General features: G+C 40.5%; 1 protein-coding gene and 1 long non-coding RNA gene across 2 annotated transcripts in view; one reads left to right on the top strand and one right to left on the bottom strand.

Moving 5' to 3' along the window:
- The window catches only part of DNAH8 (dynein axonemal heavy chain 8), a 330,443-nt gene that overhangs the window by 173,267 nt on the left and 138,888 nt on the right, over positions 1–18,288 (bottom strand). Inside the window, exons 39-46 of the mRNA XM_078446877.2 lie at positions 16,047–16,210; positions 14,455–14,557; positions 13,350–13,454; positions 12,384–12,545; positions 9,288–9,512; positions 6,370–6,542; positions 3,396–3,574; positions 165–352 (exon numbers count right to left, since the gene is read on the bottom strand). Coding sequence (XP_078303003.2) covers positions 165–352; positions 3,396–3,574; positions 6,370–6,542; positions 9,288–9,512; positions 12,384–12,545; positions 13,350–13,454; positions 14,455–14,557; positions 16,047–16,210 — 1,299 coding nt within the window. The remainder of the gene's footprint in view (positions 1–164; positions 353–3,395; positions 3,575–6,369; positions 6,543–9,287; positions 9,513–12,383; positions 12,546–13,349; positions 13,455–14,454; positions 14,558–16,046; positions 16,211–18,288) is intronic.
- LOC144616376 (uncharacterized) lies at positions 267–7,928 on the top strand. Its single transcript, XR_013555616.1, has 3 exons — positions 267–355; positions 4,665–4,803; positions 7,584–7,928. It is a non-coding gene; the product is annotated as an uncharacterized LOC144616376 (long non-coding RNA).

The raw sequence follows: 18,288 nt of genomic DNA, 5'->3' as shown, positions 1-18,288 counted from the left end.
ATCTTCTCTCAAGGTTATTTTTACTACTCAAAAAATCATATGACAAGAGGGAATAGCTCATGACCTCTGAATAGTCATTGATTTACTAATTAATATATGCTTTATTTCATTTAAGTCTATAGCAATTAAACCAATAGAACTGCATTTAAAGACCACATTCTTACCATTGTTAGGAAAATTCCAAATTCTGGATTCAAATCAACACAATCACCATCAGAGAAAATGAACTGTTTTTTTCTCTCTTTTCTTGCTGTCAGAACAATATAAATCTGTTGGGCTGCCACTGATAATACAGGCAATTCTATTCTGTTAAACTCATCAAAACAGCCCCAAGAACCCGATTGTGCAAGACCTGGTATGAAAAAGGATTAATTTCAAAAGGTTTCTTTTGTTATACACCTTCTTGGTAGCAATCATTTCTCTAAAGTGCTCTCAAACAATTCTATATAGAAATACAATTTATATAAAGTTTCATATCTGGCTGTTTATAAAGACATATTTAATTCCAGTGATATAAAGGGGTTTAATTATTTGTACAGCATCATGAAAATAGGGCACTGCCAAAATGAAAGAATAGACACGTCATCACACCCAGGAATGCTGGAAGATGATAAAACCGGATTCAGTGGGGAAGGAGGCTGAAGGAGCCACGTTTGGGGAAACAGACAAAATAAGGCATACCCTGTCTGCATCAGATTATTCTGTTTCTTTCTTGTTGCAATGACAGATACAAGGGGATGCAGGGTGAGATAGAAAACCGTCAAAGGGATTTTTATTTATTCCCTTCAAAACTCAATACAAAGAAACACTTCCATGTTATGAACATTACTCCTATCTAATCTCTTAAGGATGAAAACCTTCATTATCTTCAGCTGCATAAAATGTTCTTCTTTCTCTTATTACTGTCCCCCCGCCCCCCGCCCCAGTTTTTCTTCTCTCTCCTTTGGGCATTTCTATTATACAGATGTTGGAACTTTTATATGTATCCCTGTTACCCTTAGGCTTTTCTGTCAAACCTCCCATTTCTTTCTCTTGTATTCAATGTATTTATTCTCTTGGCTAGACAGTTTAACTCAAAAGAGGTTTTTAATTTATTCACGTTTTCAATTTCATGTTATTCCAACTGTTACTTTGTTCATAGCAGCCTGTCTTTCTTCCATCAGTTGTATGTTATAAATTATTGAATCCCTCTGAAGCTAATGATTTTATTTACTCTTTTCTTCTGTTTCCTCTATTAATCACTTTAGCGGTCTCTCGGCTGTTTGGGGTGCCTACCTCATTTCTTCAGATATTTTATGAGACTTTGTTACCTTTGTATTGTTATCTCTGTATCTTTGTATCTCTGTTTCCTTATCTCAGATGCCAATCTCTGTTTGTAGGACCTCTGCCGGTGATTTGGAGGAAGGAACTGGAGAGGCAGGAGAGCTTCCCCTTGGGGTCTGGGGCTCGCAGCCTGTCCTGGGTGGGCAGTTTGCCTCTCTGACACGAGCCCCCATCCGAGGTTTATCTGTGACAGGACTCCCGCTTCAGAGAGCTGTGCAACATCGTTTATGCAAAGGAAACACCGGAGCCAGCCACTTCCTTTTCTTTTTTCTCTGTCATCTCCTATCATTTTGTGGCACTCTAGGATTTACCTTGTGCTCTGTTGGCTGCTCTCAACCATCCCCAACCTTCAAGCTGAGAGTGATCCACAGGAGAACACTTCTCTTTGATCAGGACATGATTTTCAGGGCTCAAAAATGTTTAACAGGCAACTATAAAGAATAATATAATGTATACCCAAGCACCTACCTATCAAATCTTAACAATTTGCTTCAGATTTCATTCTAAAGAATAAAATATTAGAACCACAGTTCACATCCATGTATGTTTCTTTGGATTCACACTCCCTCCTTCTCCAGAGGGAACCTCTGTCCTGAATTTGATGCCAGTGGTTCCAGGTGTGCTTTAAACTACTGCTCGTGGGCGCCTGGGTGGTTCAATTGGTTAAGCGTCCGACTTAGGCTCAGGTCATGATCTCATGGTTCGTGGGTTCGAGCCCGGCGTCAGGCTCTGTGCTGACAGCTCAGAGCCTGGAGCCTGCTTCAGAATCTGTGTCTCCTTCTCTCTCTGCCCCTCCCACACTCACACTCTCTCTCTCTCTCTCAAAAATAAACAAACATTTTAAAAAACCTTTAAAAAATAAACTACTGCTCGCTTGATATATTCATGGACACTATATATTTTGTGTATTCAAGATTTATGTGTATCTATCTACATGTATAGGTCTATAAAATACTGTATATATCTTCCTGAAACTTGATTTATTTGGTCAGTATTATTTTTCTGAGATTTATCTAAGCAAATACACATAGATCTAATCCACTATTTTTTAATGTTTTATTTATGTTTGTTTATTTCTGGAGGTTCCTCAAAAAATTAAAAATAGAACGACCCTATGACCTAGAAATAGCATGTTTTATTTATTTTTGAGAGAGCATGAGTGTGGGAGAGGAAGACAGAGAGGGGGACAGAGGATCCAAAGCAGGCTCTGCTCTGTCAGCACAGAGCCCAATGTAGGGCTTGAACTCACAAACCTGTGAGATCATGCCCTGAGCCAAAGTCGGATGCTCAATGGACTAAGCCACCCAGGTGTCCCCAGAAGCTTTTAATTTAGAGCAAGCAATGTATCAATCTTTCCTTTATGGCTTGTGATTTTTGTATTAAAAATCCCTTTCTCTGAGAACAAAGATATTTTCATTTATTACCTTCTGAAAACCATATGGTTTTGCTGACCACGTTCAGGTGCTTAATTCCCAGAACTGATTTTTATATATGGTGTAGGCATCCAGTTTTTATACATGTAGGGATCCGATTTCCTTTGTTAAATACTAATCATCTCTTGCCCCAGGATGATTCATTGTAAAGTCTATCCCTTCATCACTGATTTACAATACCGCTTTGCCATACGTCAAGTGTCCTTGGCCCATTTCTGCATTCTCTATTATATTCCACTGGTCTATTTATCAATCTCGGCTCTGAGTTATGCTCTAAATGAGATCTTTCATTTCAGCAGGATCTAATGCAGGAAGGGGGAACCACATGTGTCATGGGTTTGCTATCTTGATCTTATCCCCTCCACCATTGTTTCAGGCAATAACAAATTGATTTCATTTTCACAGTCTAATACACATTCAACTCATGGACTAGAGTGCCAGCAACAGTATTGAACCATATGAAACTGATGATATCCAGCCATTCTTGACCCAGAAAAAAGAATGGCAGTATTTTATGCATCAACCTATACTAATTTCGGTTACATGGGATAATATCACTTTAGGTTTTATCAGAAAATAATGTTAAAGTGCAATGAAAATACATTCACCAAAAGTAATTTAACTGTGTTTGACACTTACCTTTAAAAATCCTTCCGAGCCCTCTGAAATCCATTTGATCTGAGCAGTTAAACACAACCACATATTTTCCCAAACACCTTCCCATGTCTTTCGTGGTTTCTGTTTTGCCAGTGCCCGCGGGTCCTGCCGGAGCTCCTCCCATGTTCATTCCCAAAGCCTGGGCTAAAGTGATATAGCACCTGCAGACGTGAATCAGATAAAGCACCATGAGTACGGGATAATACATTGTTACAGTAGGCACAAGTCGAAGTCGAATGTGACTGGAATGGGCCTATTTATTTTAGAATTTGAGCCCCCCACTTAAAAGAGTCAACCAAACAAGGCTGGAGTACTTGATATCCATTAAAAGTAGTGCAGTGATTACAAACATTTTTTAGGACAGGGGTGCCTGGGTAGCTCAGTCAGTTAAGCATCTGACTTCAGCTCACGACACAATCTCACGGTTCGTGGGGCTCTGTGCTAACAGTTCAGAGCCTGGAGCCTGCTTGGGATTCTGTGTCTCCTTCTCTCTCTGCCCCTCCCCCACTTGTGCTCTCTGTCTCTCAAAAATAAATAAATGTTAAAAAAAAATTTTTTAAACATTTCTTGGGACAAACTTTCCTTTTTTATTATTTTATTTTATTTATTTTGAGAGACAGAAAGAGCATGTGTGCATGCATGAGTGGGGGAGGGGCAGAAAGGGAGAAAGGGAGGGAGAGAGAGAATCCCAAGTGGGTTCCATGTTGTCAGTGCAGAGCCCAGCCCAATGTGGGGCTGGTGATCCCATGAACTGTGAGATCATGACCTGAGCCAAAATCAAGAGTCGGCCACTCAACTGACTGAGCTACCCAGGCACCCCTGAGACAAACTTTTTAAACTCCTCAACCCTGACTTAAAATCTTCAGGCCTGGGGTACCTGGATGGCCCAGTTCATTAAGCTTCCAACTTCAGCTCAGGTCATGATCTCACGGGGCCTGAGTTTGAGCCCTGCATCAGGCTCTGTACTGACGATGCAAAGCCTGCTTGGGATTCTCTCTCTCTCTCCCTTTCTCTGCCCCTTCCACACTCGTGTGCTCTCTCTCTCTCTCTATCTCTCAAAATAAATAAATAAACTTAAAAAAAAAAACAAAAAACTTTTAGGCCTTCCTTCTACTGTGGTCAGGATAAATCGTGAGGCAGAGGACCAAATAAGCAGTGCTATACTGGCGGATATTGAACAACTCCAGGAAAAAAATAAATCAATCTGATTCTCATGTTTGCTGATTTCTGTGGTACGAATACTTCCACCAGGGCCAATGACAAGCTACCAATGTGATCCCACAAACTTAGGAAGAGATGCACACAGTTGACTCTCACAAGCTGGTACAAGTCAACTCCAGCACACCGTGGCAAATAAATCATCTTACTACGAAATGTTTCACTCTTTTAGGTAAGTGTAAAGAATAATATAATGAATCTACTTGTACCTATGATGCAGCTTCAGTTATATTTGTTCCAGATCTAAGTAAAACTGAGTGGAGCTTGGTGGAAGAGGAAACACATTGACAAGTTTATGCTACAAGGGCACTGGGCATATAGAAGGGGGTTGGGTGAATCAAGAGGACAGTAAAGATGTAATCTGTGTCATTATCATGCAGCCCTATTTAAAGTAACCGCAGAATTAACTGTTCTATGACCCAAGTCAATTCTACAAATACTGATTGAGCATCTTCTTTTTTTTTAATTTTTTAATGTTTATTTATTCTTGAGAGAGAGAGAGAGAGAGAGTGTGTGTGGGCCCACAAGCAGAGGAGGGCCAGAGACAGGGAGACACAGAATCCGAAGCAGGTTCCAGGCTCCTAGCTGTCAGCACAGAGCCTGACGGCAGGCTTGAACTCAGGAGCTGTGAGATCATGACCTGAGCCGAAGTCGGATGCTTAACCAACTGAGCCCCCCAGGCGACCCCTTATTGAGCATGTTCTATGCACAGCGTATTGAACTGGGTGTTGGAGGATATGCAGAGATGAATAAGGCCCAGTTTTGTCTGGTGTCACACATTGGAAAGAAAGAACTCTGAGGAGATCGGCCATTGGCTGATTATTTGTACCTGGCCAAGGACCTTCACTTTAGGCATCTATCTCCACACTTGGAAAACCAGGAGGCCAAATTACATCATCTCCAAGGTCCCTTCCTTCTTTACAATTCTAATGACTTCTTTTATGATGCCAGAGAGGTTCTTCCAGCTTGCTGTCATTCATTACTACATTACTCTCTTAGTCAGCATTCTAACTTGCTTTCATTCTTGTATCTTTTTTACTTCACAAAAACTTAATGTACATGTACGTTTAAGTAACAGCTATGGTTATTTCATTGGTAGACTGACTTTGATGAGCTAGCATGGACCTAACCTGACAGCAATATGCTTTTGTTAATATTTCAAATGCAACGTTTTTTTTTGTTTTGTTTTGTTTTGTTTTGTTTTGTTTTGTTTTGTTTTAGAGAGAGCACACGAGTCAGAGAGAGGGGAAAAGGAAGAGAGAGAGAGAGAGAGAGAGAGAGAGAGAGAGAGAGAGAGAATCTTAAGCAGGCTCCACACTCAGTGCAGAGTCCAATGTGGGGCTCAATATAAGATCATGAGCTGAGCCCAAAGCAAGAGTCAGATGCTCAACAGATTAAGCCACCCAGGCACCTCTCAGATGCAATTTTAAAACAATTTTAAGTACATCATTTAATTACAAAATGGAATAACAAGGCGCGCCTGGGTGGCTCAGTCAGTTAAGCATCAGACTCTTGGTCATGATCTCACAGTTCATGAGTTCGAGCCCCACATTGGGCTCTGCACTGACAGCGTGGAGCCTGCTTGGGATTCTGTCTCTCCCTCTCTCTCTGTGCCCCTCCCCTCTTCATGTTCTCTCTTTCTCTCTCTCTCTCTCTCTCTCTCTCTCTCTCTCTCTCTCAAAATAAATAAACATTAAAAAGAATTTTTTTAATGGAATAACAAAAACTCAGTTCCTACCTATCTGTTAATGGAGTGATAACAAGACGATCAGTGCATCCCAGAAATTCATTTTGGTAAATAAAATCCACATCTGTAATAGACACTACAGTTTGATCCAAGTCTTCCTTAAAATAAAATCTACTCTGTTTTAGCCATTCAAAATCAGTAACTGATTTGATATGCATTTTTACCTTAAAAACATGAAATACAAAGAGATTACATACTGAATTGCAATAGCACAAAACACAAGCATATAGGCAGTTTTTATTCACTCATTCATGAACTGGTTCATTTATTTAACATATATCTATAGAGTCCCTCCTTAGGCCCGACACTGTGCTCGGTGAACAAAGACAGACAATGGTTCTTGTCTTCTGAAGCGGATCAAAAAAAGACAAAAGACAAACAGATAAACAGATAAACAAATAATTGGAATAAAATATGAAAAGAAATTCAGGATTCATGGAAATGTGTAGCAAGAGGACCTAACGTAGTCTAGGGGAGGCTGAGAGGGATACTTGGAGAAAGAAATATTCAAACTAAAACCTGGAAAAATAGTAGGAATTACCAAGGGAAATAAAATGAAAGCAAATTTTAAAAAAGAAGGCACAATGTTTTAGGCAAAGACCCAGGAGACCTGGCTGCATGTTCAAGGAACTCAAAGAAGTTCAGCACAGCTGAGGCATCCAGGAGTCTTGAGAGAGAGAAAGAGTTGAGGCTTCATGGGACACGGAAACAGGGTTGGGCAGTGTTCTCATGGCAAAGGGAAGCCACTGAGGGGATTAAGCAGGAAGATACACAGTCATATATGCACAAGTGCCTTCCTCCACCAGCACTGTGGCCAAACCAACCAACCTGCCGGATCATCAGTCTACCCCTATGGGCACGAGGTACTGGGCTCCCCACAGCCATACATGCAAGTGATAGAAACCAGGGAAGCACATTTAAGAATAACATCCTGCCACAACCACGTTCTCAGGTGCTTCATGATTTTCCATGGACAACCTTGGAGAAAACTTGGTCCTGCCCACTCAGGAGAATCAACACAGGAAAGAGGCAAATGATCCCCTTCACTGCTCTTAAACTCGGTCCCTCTTCCAGGTCATTCGTCTTGACCTTTGGCAACCCTGCAATGTACCTGATCTCCAACTAATCAAGTCTCCACCCTATTTAACAGTCTTGCTTTTTGTCATTGTTTCATTGTTTGTGATGACCTTGCTTTCCCCCTGCAGCTAAGAATTCTGGTTTCCAGCAGAAATCACAGTTTGGATTCATCACCTTAAAGTGCAACTGTCAGGTGACATGATCCAGTGCCATCCCTGGGGACTCTGTTCCCCAACACAGGACCTGCAGCCATGGAGAGGCCATCAACTAACTAGCTAGTCTCAGTAATCCATGAAGATGGTGAGGAGGCAACAGAAGATGAAGAAGAAAGAATAGCTACTATTTGTTGAGTTCTTACCATATACCAGGCTGTTCTAAGCATCACACACGGAAAAATAAAATGCAAACACGCTGGCCATGAGATCTCATTTTACTTGGGATGCAGAGGGACCATGAGTTCAACAGTAGTTAAGACAAAAAGAAAACAGTTTCGTGGCTTTAACTGTGTATGGGTTTTTTTCTTTTTAAAACTCCATTCTGCATGTAAAGTAAAACTTTGCTCAGCACTTAAATTTAAAAGAAATTTCTTCTGTGGGATTTCAGCTTTAAGAGTCCGCGAGGGATGTACAGATAACACCCTAAATGGCACGCCTTTAGCAGATACAGTAATGGATTCCATAGGAGTTCTTGAGGTGGACTTCAAATAAACAAAGTCAAAGTGTGACAGTAACTGCAATTTGGTGAAAGCAAATCTGTAGAAGGCCAAAGAAATATGGTCTGAGTATGCAGCTCTCTGATGATTAGCTTGACTGGAAGATCCAGACAAACCCTAGAGCAGTGTTTGCTCAACTTTAACATGCATATCAATCACCTGGGAATTTTGAAATGCAGATTATGATTAAGTAGAGGGTGGGGTGGGGGAGGGGACTGGAGATTCTGCTTTTCTAACCAGCTCACAGGAGATGCTAATGCAACTGGTTGGTATGTAATACTTTTGAGAAGTGAGGATCTAGATTCCAGGGGAATAAACGGACTGCATGTCCTTCTCAGCCTTCCATAAATATTACCTATCTGATCAGAACTTTTGACACAAGCTTGAAACAAGTAGTCTGTGACCATATTCTGTAAAAAAGAACCCCAAGTTGCATGAATTACACGTCTCTGGTGAAGAAAAGAGATACCTTTAAGATGAATCAAATCAAATCAAATAAAGCAACAGTAGTTAAAGACAAAGATAGTCAAATGGCGGTATATCAAATGGTGGCACATAGGCCCCTACCCTACAATGATAACCACTGCTTCCGGAGAACTTCTCTCCGTCTTGCTCAAGGCCGCTGGTTAGAGTCCTGTTTCTGAAGGGAATTCAAATACCACCCCACCTACTCTTACCCTACAGAACCTTGTCCACATCAAGCCCATGATGCCCTGTTGGACACTGTTAATCAGACAAATATCCATGAAACTTTTCTGAAGCTTGATTCTCTTTGATCAAGACTTCTTTCTTAATGGAGCAAATGATTCATGACCAATCCTACCTAAATTGTACCATGCCCCTGGTTATTTGGTGTAACAGAACGAGTAGTTAGTTCACCTCACATCAGTTGGTTCCAGACTTTCACAATGCCAAATGTGAGTATACACATAAGGTTGTTTAAACCACAAATATACGTATTTGTAGACATGGTATATAGAAAGACAGTTGTGGAAAAGGACCAAGTAGACGGAAAGTTCACACAAGTTAGGGAATATATATAATACTAATTGTTCATTATTAGGAGCACTGAACTATTAATTAGTACACTGAATCACTTTAAAAAACAAAGATACTTTACCAAGTCATCAAAAATATCTCTCTGGTGCACATGGATGGTTATCAGAGTTTCAAACTTCACTCTGTCAAACTTGCTTAGGTCATGTGTTGTCTGACTGATGAGAATATTCAGAATATCCAAAAATTTCTGATTGGTCACCTGCATGATTTTCCTGTCATCTTTTGCATTATGTAAAGCCTCTTCTGAATCATGTGTCCACAACATCTGAATTCCCAGAAGCCCCACCTATGCATCCAGAGGAAAAATAATAAGTAAATTTGCCAAATATTCAAAGCACATCTGCAATAAAATTTGGTGGTCGTCCATAGGAAGGCAAACGAGGTTTTACTCATTTTAAACTAAAAAGAGACATGCATTTCTCCACTCCCAAAAGGGGAAAAATAAACACTCCAAGTTCCAACTATTGATATTTAATTATTTTAATGCTGAGAGATAAGTAATAATTAAAACAATGGCTACCATATATGAAGCTGTATATGTTTTATGAAGGATGCTTAGCAAATTTTTCTATAGAGGGCCCGAGACCACCCAATAGCTCCTATGATCATTTTTCTTTCTCAAGAAAAGCAAACAGAATTTCTAGACTTGTTGTTGTGTATTTTTCTTTAGCAGGGTTTCCCAAAAGTCTCTTTGCAATTTCTAGAAACGGTATGCTGACTCTCTCCTTTCCTGATCTATCTAATCTACTTAATCTTTCTTTCTTTCTTTCTTTCTTTCTTTCTTTCTTTCTTTCTTTGTTTCTTTCTCTTTCTTTCTTTCTTTCTTTCTTTCTTTCTTTCTTTCTTTCTTTCTTTTTCTTTCCTGATCTATCATCTATAACTTTACCTAAATTGACTTCTTTCTATATATATTTATCTAAAGGAGAGAGAGAGAGAGAGAGAATGAGAAGGGGGGAAGTTTATTCTTTTTCTCCTGATGAGGGCATAAGAAAATTGTGACTATCACCTTGCCTACAATCTCCACCCCAGGAAAGGTGTAAAATCGTCAAAACAAACATGCCCTCCTTGCTGCAAAAGGTGTCCCTTTAGGAGCTTTTGTTCATCTGCAGAGTCAAGCCACAGATCCGAGATCATTTGGACCAAAGGGAACCCCACATCTGGCGGAGGACTGGGAGCAGAGTGAGCGGCATGTGGACACTGTTGGGCATGGCATTCAGTGTGGGTAAGGCAGGAATAAAACCCTTTCCTTATCCCCGCCTCCTCAAGACTTCAAAATGCTTTCTGCCAAAAGCAGCGGCCAACCCTGTGGTCTGCAGGTAAAGATAAATGAAGGCCCCCCGGGTGAGGTGAGCAACCCGATGTAGAGGAAATACCCCATCTCAGGAAGTTCCCAGCAACAAGACAGTTCTGACTCTGGCAGCAGCAGAAGATGGCATGAGACAGGAAAGGCAAAAAACAAACAAACCAAAAACCCACAGTGTAAGGCTGTGTGATTTAAAGACACAGACCCGCAATCTCTGAGAAATCACTGCTTAGGGGTAGATTCTAAAAACTAATCTTTAAAATGACTATCCTGAGTCACCTAGAAAAGTTTAAATTACGGTTTGTACTCAGTTTAAGAAGGCAGAAGATTTCATGGTGAAAACTGGAGGATGTCTCATTAAAATAAAAACAAAACAAGAATGCTCATTCTCTTCAACGTCACTCGCTGCCTGTCAGAAGCACGTTAAAACTGCTAGAAGGGAATACACTAAAATATGAAGTCATCGTTTGCAGCTGGTAGAAACAAGCAATGTATATATTGAATAAATATTATGGGTAGAATATACATTGGATGAATATATATCTTCATTACTCTTGAAAGCATTTTTTCCAAATAACTGAAATTTGCCCATTACGTTGTTAAGATTTTAACCTAAAATTGTTTAAAATGTCACCTTTTAGAGCTAGTCAACTTTCCTGCTGTATCCTGTTCAACCTCACTCCCACTCTGACCTCGCTTTCAGTTTTCCACATGGTGCTAGCTTCTCTGTCTAATCTAGACTGAGTCTCTCCTTCAGATTATACAAGCTTTTCTGGGAGAGAGAAAGCGTGCCGATTTGGTCTAAGGGGCTATCTTTCTCACTTTACCAAATAAAGTATTTTATAAAGCTTCATCACAAAGCTAATAAAGCTGATAAGAATATAAAATTTGCCAAGGATACTGCACGATACAAAAATATTAAATACAATATCAACATATTCTCTCCAGTAAAGGTTGTTCTATAGCCATACTTGTGTCATTTGAATAAATAATTTTCTATCATTTCAGCCCTCCCCGCTGTGTGTGCATGAAGTCGGGACTTGGAGGTCGGCCGCGAGGAGCGGTTGGAGAAGAAGTATAGTTAGGGTCAAAACTGCGTGTATTTTCCTTGGATATCTCTTGCTTCCTATCCCACACTCTCTCTGACCCAGATCACAAAGCATCACTTTTCATTTATTTTGGCTGAAATCTGAATGAAACTGTTGGCTCTTCCTTTTCTGTATTCAGTTTTAATAACACGTGGCACAGTAGGGTGCATTCCTAAAAGCCACTGGACATGAGAGCTGTTCAAGAGAACACCTGCTCAAACGCCAGCCTCTTGAAGGTCCGCTCCTGTTAGGAAGCTAGCTGCATGACAAGGCCTCCTTTAACAGATTATGACAATTTGTAATCACTGGAAGGGAAAAAAAAAAAAAAAGGCAAGATGGATTTTGTTTCAGGACAAGATATGCTCGTTCTTATCTATATCCATATTTCTATCTATATCTGTATCTATATCTATCCATACATAGCTACATGGAAAATATGCCACCAAATCCATACACAGATGGGTATAGATAGGTGTCTTTTATGTACACATGTGTGTGTTTTGTATATGAGATGAAATTTTCCATTTGTGAGTTTAGTTTTAGTGTTATCCTTAGTGATCAAAGAACAGTGGCAAATCCTCTTCCAGCGAATGGGATGAGATGGCCTAGAATAATGTAGGTGGACAAGCAGGTGGTTGGCAGTGGGGGGTGGGAAGGCCTCCCCAGCTAGTTCAAGGCTACCAACAGCTGCTACACCATCAAGGCCAACTGCTTCCTGTGTATCTTTCCCCCTTATTTCCATTATTTAAACATTATATATTCTCACCTGTGCTGGAAAGTGATTGAGAAAAGGTAAGAGTTGAAACCCTGAATCGCTGATTTGGTAGAATGCAGACCTGATTATATTATGCAGTGACGACATCTGCATTTTTAACAAATCCATAAGCCAAATCTCTACAGGACCTTTGGCCATAACAGGATTATCCAACTAAAAAGACACATTACAGATACATTACAAATTGATAATAATTTCCTATTTTTACCAATGTCACACTTCACTTGATAAATCACAGTACCTCAACACAAAGCAAATAATTTTACACAAAATATTTAAGACATGAGAAAAACCAACTAATACTGTAGGTGGAAGAAAATGGTCTGGTCTAAAGTTTTCATTGTAGGGGTGCCTGGGTGGCTCAGTCAGTTGAGCATCAGATTCTTGATTTCGGCTCAGATCATGATCCCAGGGTTGTGGGATTGAGCCCCACATCAGGCTCCGTGCTGAGTGTGGAACCTGCTTAGGATTCTTTCTCTCTCCCTCTGCCCCTCTCCCCCACTCACGCTCTCTCTCTAAAATACAAAATTAGGGGTGCCTGGGTGGCTCAGTTGGTTGAGCGTCCAACTTCGGCTCAGGTCATGATCTCACAGCTCGTGAGTTCGAGCCCTGCGTCAGGCTCTGTGCTGACAGCACAGAGCCCTGGAGACTGCTTCAGATTCTGTGCCTCCCTCTCCCTGCCCCAACCCACTTGCATTCTGTCTCTATCTCTCTCAAAAATAAACATTAAAAAAAAGTGTTTTTTTAATATAAAATTAATAATTAATTAATGATAGAACAAGTCTCAGAGAAGTCAGTGACTTACCCAGACTTGTTTGCAACCAAGCCAGGGCAAGAGAACTAGAACCCAGGCCCACCCCTCCCCCACTCTCTGTTTTTCACAGGAGAATCGCAATCTCCTCGACCTACATTTTTAAAGAAATCCTAGTAAGAAAACTTTAACCCAAGTTAAATTACAATAATTTTTTCTCCTTCTCTTGATATGACGGCCAGGATACGATCGTAGTCTTTCGCATGAAACGTCACCTCGTTTATGTTGTCGGATACTGCAGGGAGATGTGGCTGTAAGAAGCACAAGACAGAGCCAGAACAACACACATGAGGCTAAACACAAAAGCCACTGAGTTGTTTTTAAAACCCTTAATATGTGTTTTCTTTGTAAGAGATTAAGAATTCACTTCATTGTGCCAACAAAGACAGAAACAAACACACACAACACGGCTTTGGCAGCTGATTGACTTTGAGACCCACTTTTAAAAATCCAGCCCTACAGCATGTTTCCTGCAAATGCCCTTGTTCCACTGGGTTGGTTGGACTAAGACTGTGACCTTCCTCCACATGGAGACTGAACCATGTGGTCCCCGCCTCCTTCCCTCCCACAGACAGCTCTGTCCTGCCTGTCTCTTGGCTCTCCCTCTGCCTTCCACAGCTTTTACTTCCCTCCTTCTCTTCTCATCCCCACAGCTCCCTAGAAACCACCAAGGAAGTCCCTCGTAGTGGCCTCCCAGATTGCCAAACTCGGCAAGGCTCTGGGATAGGGGTGTTTCAGTGCCTCCCATATCCGGTTTTTCATAGTTTCTCTCTGCCTCCTGGAAGTACTGCCCTTGGAAATGGCTAAAAGCACTTGAGAAGCACTTGGATATGGACAATTCCAAACCACAATCCCTACTTGATCTGAGAATATTTAGACTACAATACAGAAATGAATTACATTTAGTGAGCACATACTATGTGTCAGCTACATTCCAGTGCGTGATCTCATGTAATCCTAATGACAATCCTATGAAGCGGAAACCATTAATATCCCTATTTTACAGATGAGGAAACTGAGGCACAGGAAAATTAAGAAGCTGGCTAAGGCCACTCAGCTGGTGAGTTGCATAATCAGTGACTCTTGCTTCAGGTCGATGAGTTCAGAACACACAGAAACTAGGACATTTTATACTTAACATAATCTTTAATACTCTCCTCCCTGTGCTATTAAATTTCTAACTTCATTTTTATTATTAATTATGTATGCTGTGTAAAAAAGCAATTTAGGTAACAGATATTAAGATTATACCTGTATGGTGTGGGAATCACTGGCTTGTCCCAGAATTTCCAGGAGAACTGGATCGGACACAAAGAAGAATCTTGGAAACAGTAATCTCTTCTTCTCCAAATACCTGTAAATAAAGTCATGTTACCAAACGGCTTTTCCTGAATTAATAATTTTTGGGTTTTTAGCCAAGACACAATCCCTAACATCTTCAGTAAGATAACAGCAAACATCTATAGTCATTTCCCATTTGCCTCTGAAATGTTTGGTTAGAACCAAAGTCCGTGGTCTGTCATGAGTGGCACTTGGAAAAGCAAGACAGGGATTCAGAGCAAGACCTATGGTCTTCTTCCTCAAGAGCCCTCCTGTGACCTTTCTAGGAGTATCGCGAACTTCATGGTTTAAACCCATGATGAACACATGATTATCTCCAAACCTGGGCACTGGAAGAGTTAAAGGGGGACCAACTAACCATGAAGTCAGGACAGGGGCATAAACTTGGAAAAACTAAGATATACTGAGAGGCTAAGAGAAAAATTACCAGGTGTACTCACAACTGCAAAGAAAAGATCTTTCCCCTCCCCCGCCGTTCCCGAATCCAGCCAGGGCGCGCCCGGTCGTAGTCTGACATAAAGGCGGGAACCAATCAAGTTCTGCTGAGCGTTCAAATTTAAATGTCAACCTATAACAGCTCTGTAACCTCAAAAAAAATCCCTAACTTGTTTGTGCCTGTCTATAAAAGAAGCTGTAAGATCCTTGCTCGGGGCCTCTTAGCGTCACTGGCAACGAGTGCGCGGAGGACCGGGTTCGAACCTGCAATAAACGACCCTTGCCGCTTGGCTTTGACTCTGAACTCTGGTGGTTTGTTTTGGGGGGGTCTCTCGAATCGGGGCATATCAATACTACAACTCTATTTCAAGCAGAAATTGAGAATGAACTGTCCTTTAAGGAAATTATCTGTAAATTTGTCTGGTTCTCTTCGTGCACATCTATATTCCATGACTGTAGTGGGTTGAATGGCAGATCCTCAGAAGACAGGCCCACATCCTATTCCCTGGAACCAGTGGATGTGGCCTCATTTGGAAAAAGGGTCTTTGTAGATGTATTGAAGTTAAGCATTTCAAGAAGAGAAAATCGTGTATTATCCACAGGAGTCCTAAATCCAATTACAAGAGTCCTCATAAGACACACACAGGAAAAAGAGGGGAAGGCTGAGAGGTTTGAGTCATGTGGCCGCAAGCCAAGGAACTCCTAGAGGCACCAGAAGCTCCAAGAGGCAAGGAAACATTCTCCCTCAGCACCTTCAGAAGGTGCTGGCTGACACTGATTTCAGATTTCTTGCCTCCCGAAATGTGAGAAAATAGGTGTGTGATGTTTTAACGCCCAGTTGGTGGGCATTTGTCACAGCAGCCCTATAAAACTAATCCAATGCCTTCACTCATGGACCCCCAAATTGATGGTGTCTTGTTTTGCAGAAAAATTAAGGCTATGTTAAATTCCTGCAGCCACTTCAGCCATCCCTACCAAGCCAGAAATGCCGTCAGTTTTATTTACTTGTTTGGGATAAAATGCCATCACATATAAAATGATAGGAGACTTAAAACTGTGGTTCTTACCCCGTGAGTGACTTCTGACATACTTCCAACTGTTCGTGCAAATGAGGTAAAAGTTGCCCCATGGTTTCATCTCCAACACAGCAACTGATCACATTGGGGTTCTCATGAGCTCGCTGCATTATCTTTATCCATGACTTGTCAATATTCTGAAAACGCTTGGCTTCCTAAAAACAGTCAGTGAAAATGAGCATTTGAATAAAAGCAAAGTCTTCGCTTTGGAATAGCCTCTAGTTCCTCAGACACGCTTCTATTAGTCCTCAGTCTACATAATTTAAAGGAGCATTTTTTTTCACCTCAATTAATTCTGAAAAACAAAAACCCAGAGTCATAAAACTGCTTATTGAAATACTGCTTTGTCACAATGGGGCTTATCACTTATTTGTTTTCTTACATTTAATACATTTTCAAAATGCCACACGATTAATTTACAGAGCTATCGACTTAAAGCTCAAATCTAGTCTTCCAGCACCCCAGGTGCTTGGTTTGATGAGCAAACTGAAGAAGCATGACAATAACTTGATCTCAAGATCTTTTGAATAATTACAGCTCAAAAGGACCCGGGGGAGGGGGGGGGGGCAGAAAAAAAGAAAGTAAAAACCCAAAACAAAGCCTCATTTACATTTTTGCTAATGAAATTTTTCTATTTACTATGGATGATATTAAGCTTTGCATTCAATTGCAAAAACGCCTCTAGGAATGGCATAATCTTGCCTGTTTTAAAAACTTTTAAAGGTATCTTTTAAAACACTGCAACTTTCTGGTTAAGAAAGAAAAGAATTATGTTTAAAACAATGTTACAATGAGAAATGAGCTATTTTTGAAACCCTTTTAACCTTGATTTTTAATTTATATAGAGCCTATAGTTATGGAAATTTAAGAAGAGCAGGCTTAATTTTATAAGAGGGATTCTACCTTCATAGAATAAATTTATTAATAAGTTTACTTATTTCAAAGGCCGCAGAGTAAAGCTGTTTTAAATATTTTGTTAAGGGCTCAGAAAGCTAAATTTCCTTGCCCCGTGGTATGTGTCTGATCTACTATTAGTCGACTTAATGATAGTTAATTTTTGTTTATGCAATACAGATTAATTTTAATTCTACTCTCAGACGAATACTATAAAGTCACCTCTTGGAGGAGATGAACTACTATAATCCAACAGTACCATATTTGAGGGGTGCCTGGGTGGCTAAGTCGGTTAAACTCTTGGTTTCAGCTCAGGTGATGATCTCACAGTTTGTGGGTTTGAGCCCTACATCAGGCTCGGTGCTGACAGCATGGAGTCTGCTTGGGATTCTGTCTCCCTCTTTCTCTCTTCCTCTCCTGCTCTCTCTCCCTCTCTCTCTTTCTCTCAAAAATAAATAAATAAACATTAAAAAAAAATTAAATGTAGTAGTACCATATTGAAGGTACCTGATATCCTCAGATAACCTGGGGATTTGAAAATATGTGATTTTCTTTTTTTCTTTTAATGTAAATAAAAAATCAGCACATTTTGAAAACTTATTTTGTAAAGGGGCCAGACAGTAAATATTTTACTTTGCAGGCCATATAGTCTCTGTTACAACTACTGAACTCTCCTGTTGCAATGCTAGAGCAGCCACAGACAGAACATAAATGAATAGATATGGCTGTGTTCCAATGAAACTTATTTCTACAAACAGGTGAGTGGACCACAGATTGCCAACCCCGGTTTAAATAAGGTTTTAATAAGGTGGCACCTAGGTGGATCAATCGGTTAAGTGGCCGACTTCGGCTCAGGTCCTGATCTCACAGTTAATGAGTTTGAGCCCTGTGTCGGGCTCTGGGCTGACAGCTGGGAGCCTGGAGCCTGTTTTCAATTCTGTGTCTCCCTCTCTCTCTGCCCCTCCCCCACTCCCTTCTTTCTCTCTCTCTCTCAAAACTAAATAAACGTTAAAAAATTGATAAATAAATGAATAAATAAATCAAGACAGGACCATATGGCTTTATAAAGACTTCTCCAGAGACATACACACAACACAAATCATTCTATCAGTAGTTACAAAAACCATATATATATATTTTTTTAATATATGAAATTTATTGTCAAACTGGGTTCCATACAACACCCAGTGCTCATCCCAAAAGGTGCCCTCCTCAATACCCATCACCCACCCTCCCCTCCCTCCCACCCCCCATCAACCCTCAGTTTGTTCTCAGTTTTTAAGAGTCTCTTACACTTTGGCTCTCTTCCACTCTAACCTCTTTTTTTTTTTTTTTTTCC

Source organism: Panthera onca, chromosome B2 (assembly GCF_046562875.1).
Source record: "Panthera onca isolate mPanOnc1 chromosome B2, mPanOnc1 haplotype 2, whole genome shotgun sequence".
NCBI classification, from domain to species: Eukaryota; Metazoa; Chordata; class Mammalia; order Carnivora; family Felidae; genus Panthera; species Panthera onca.
Note: the sequence above shows the minus strand (reverse complement) of the source record. Positions and strands in the feature narration are given on the sequence as shown.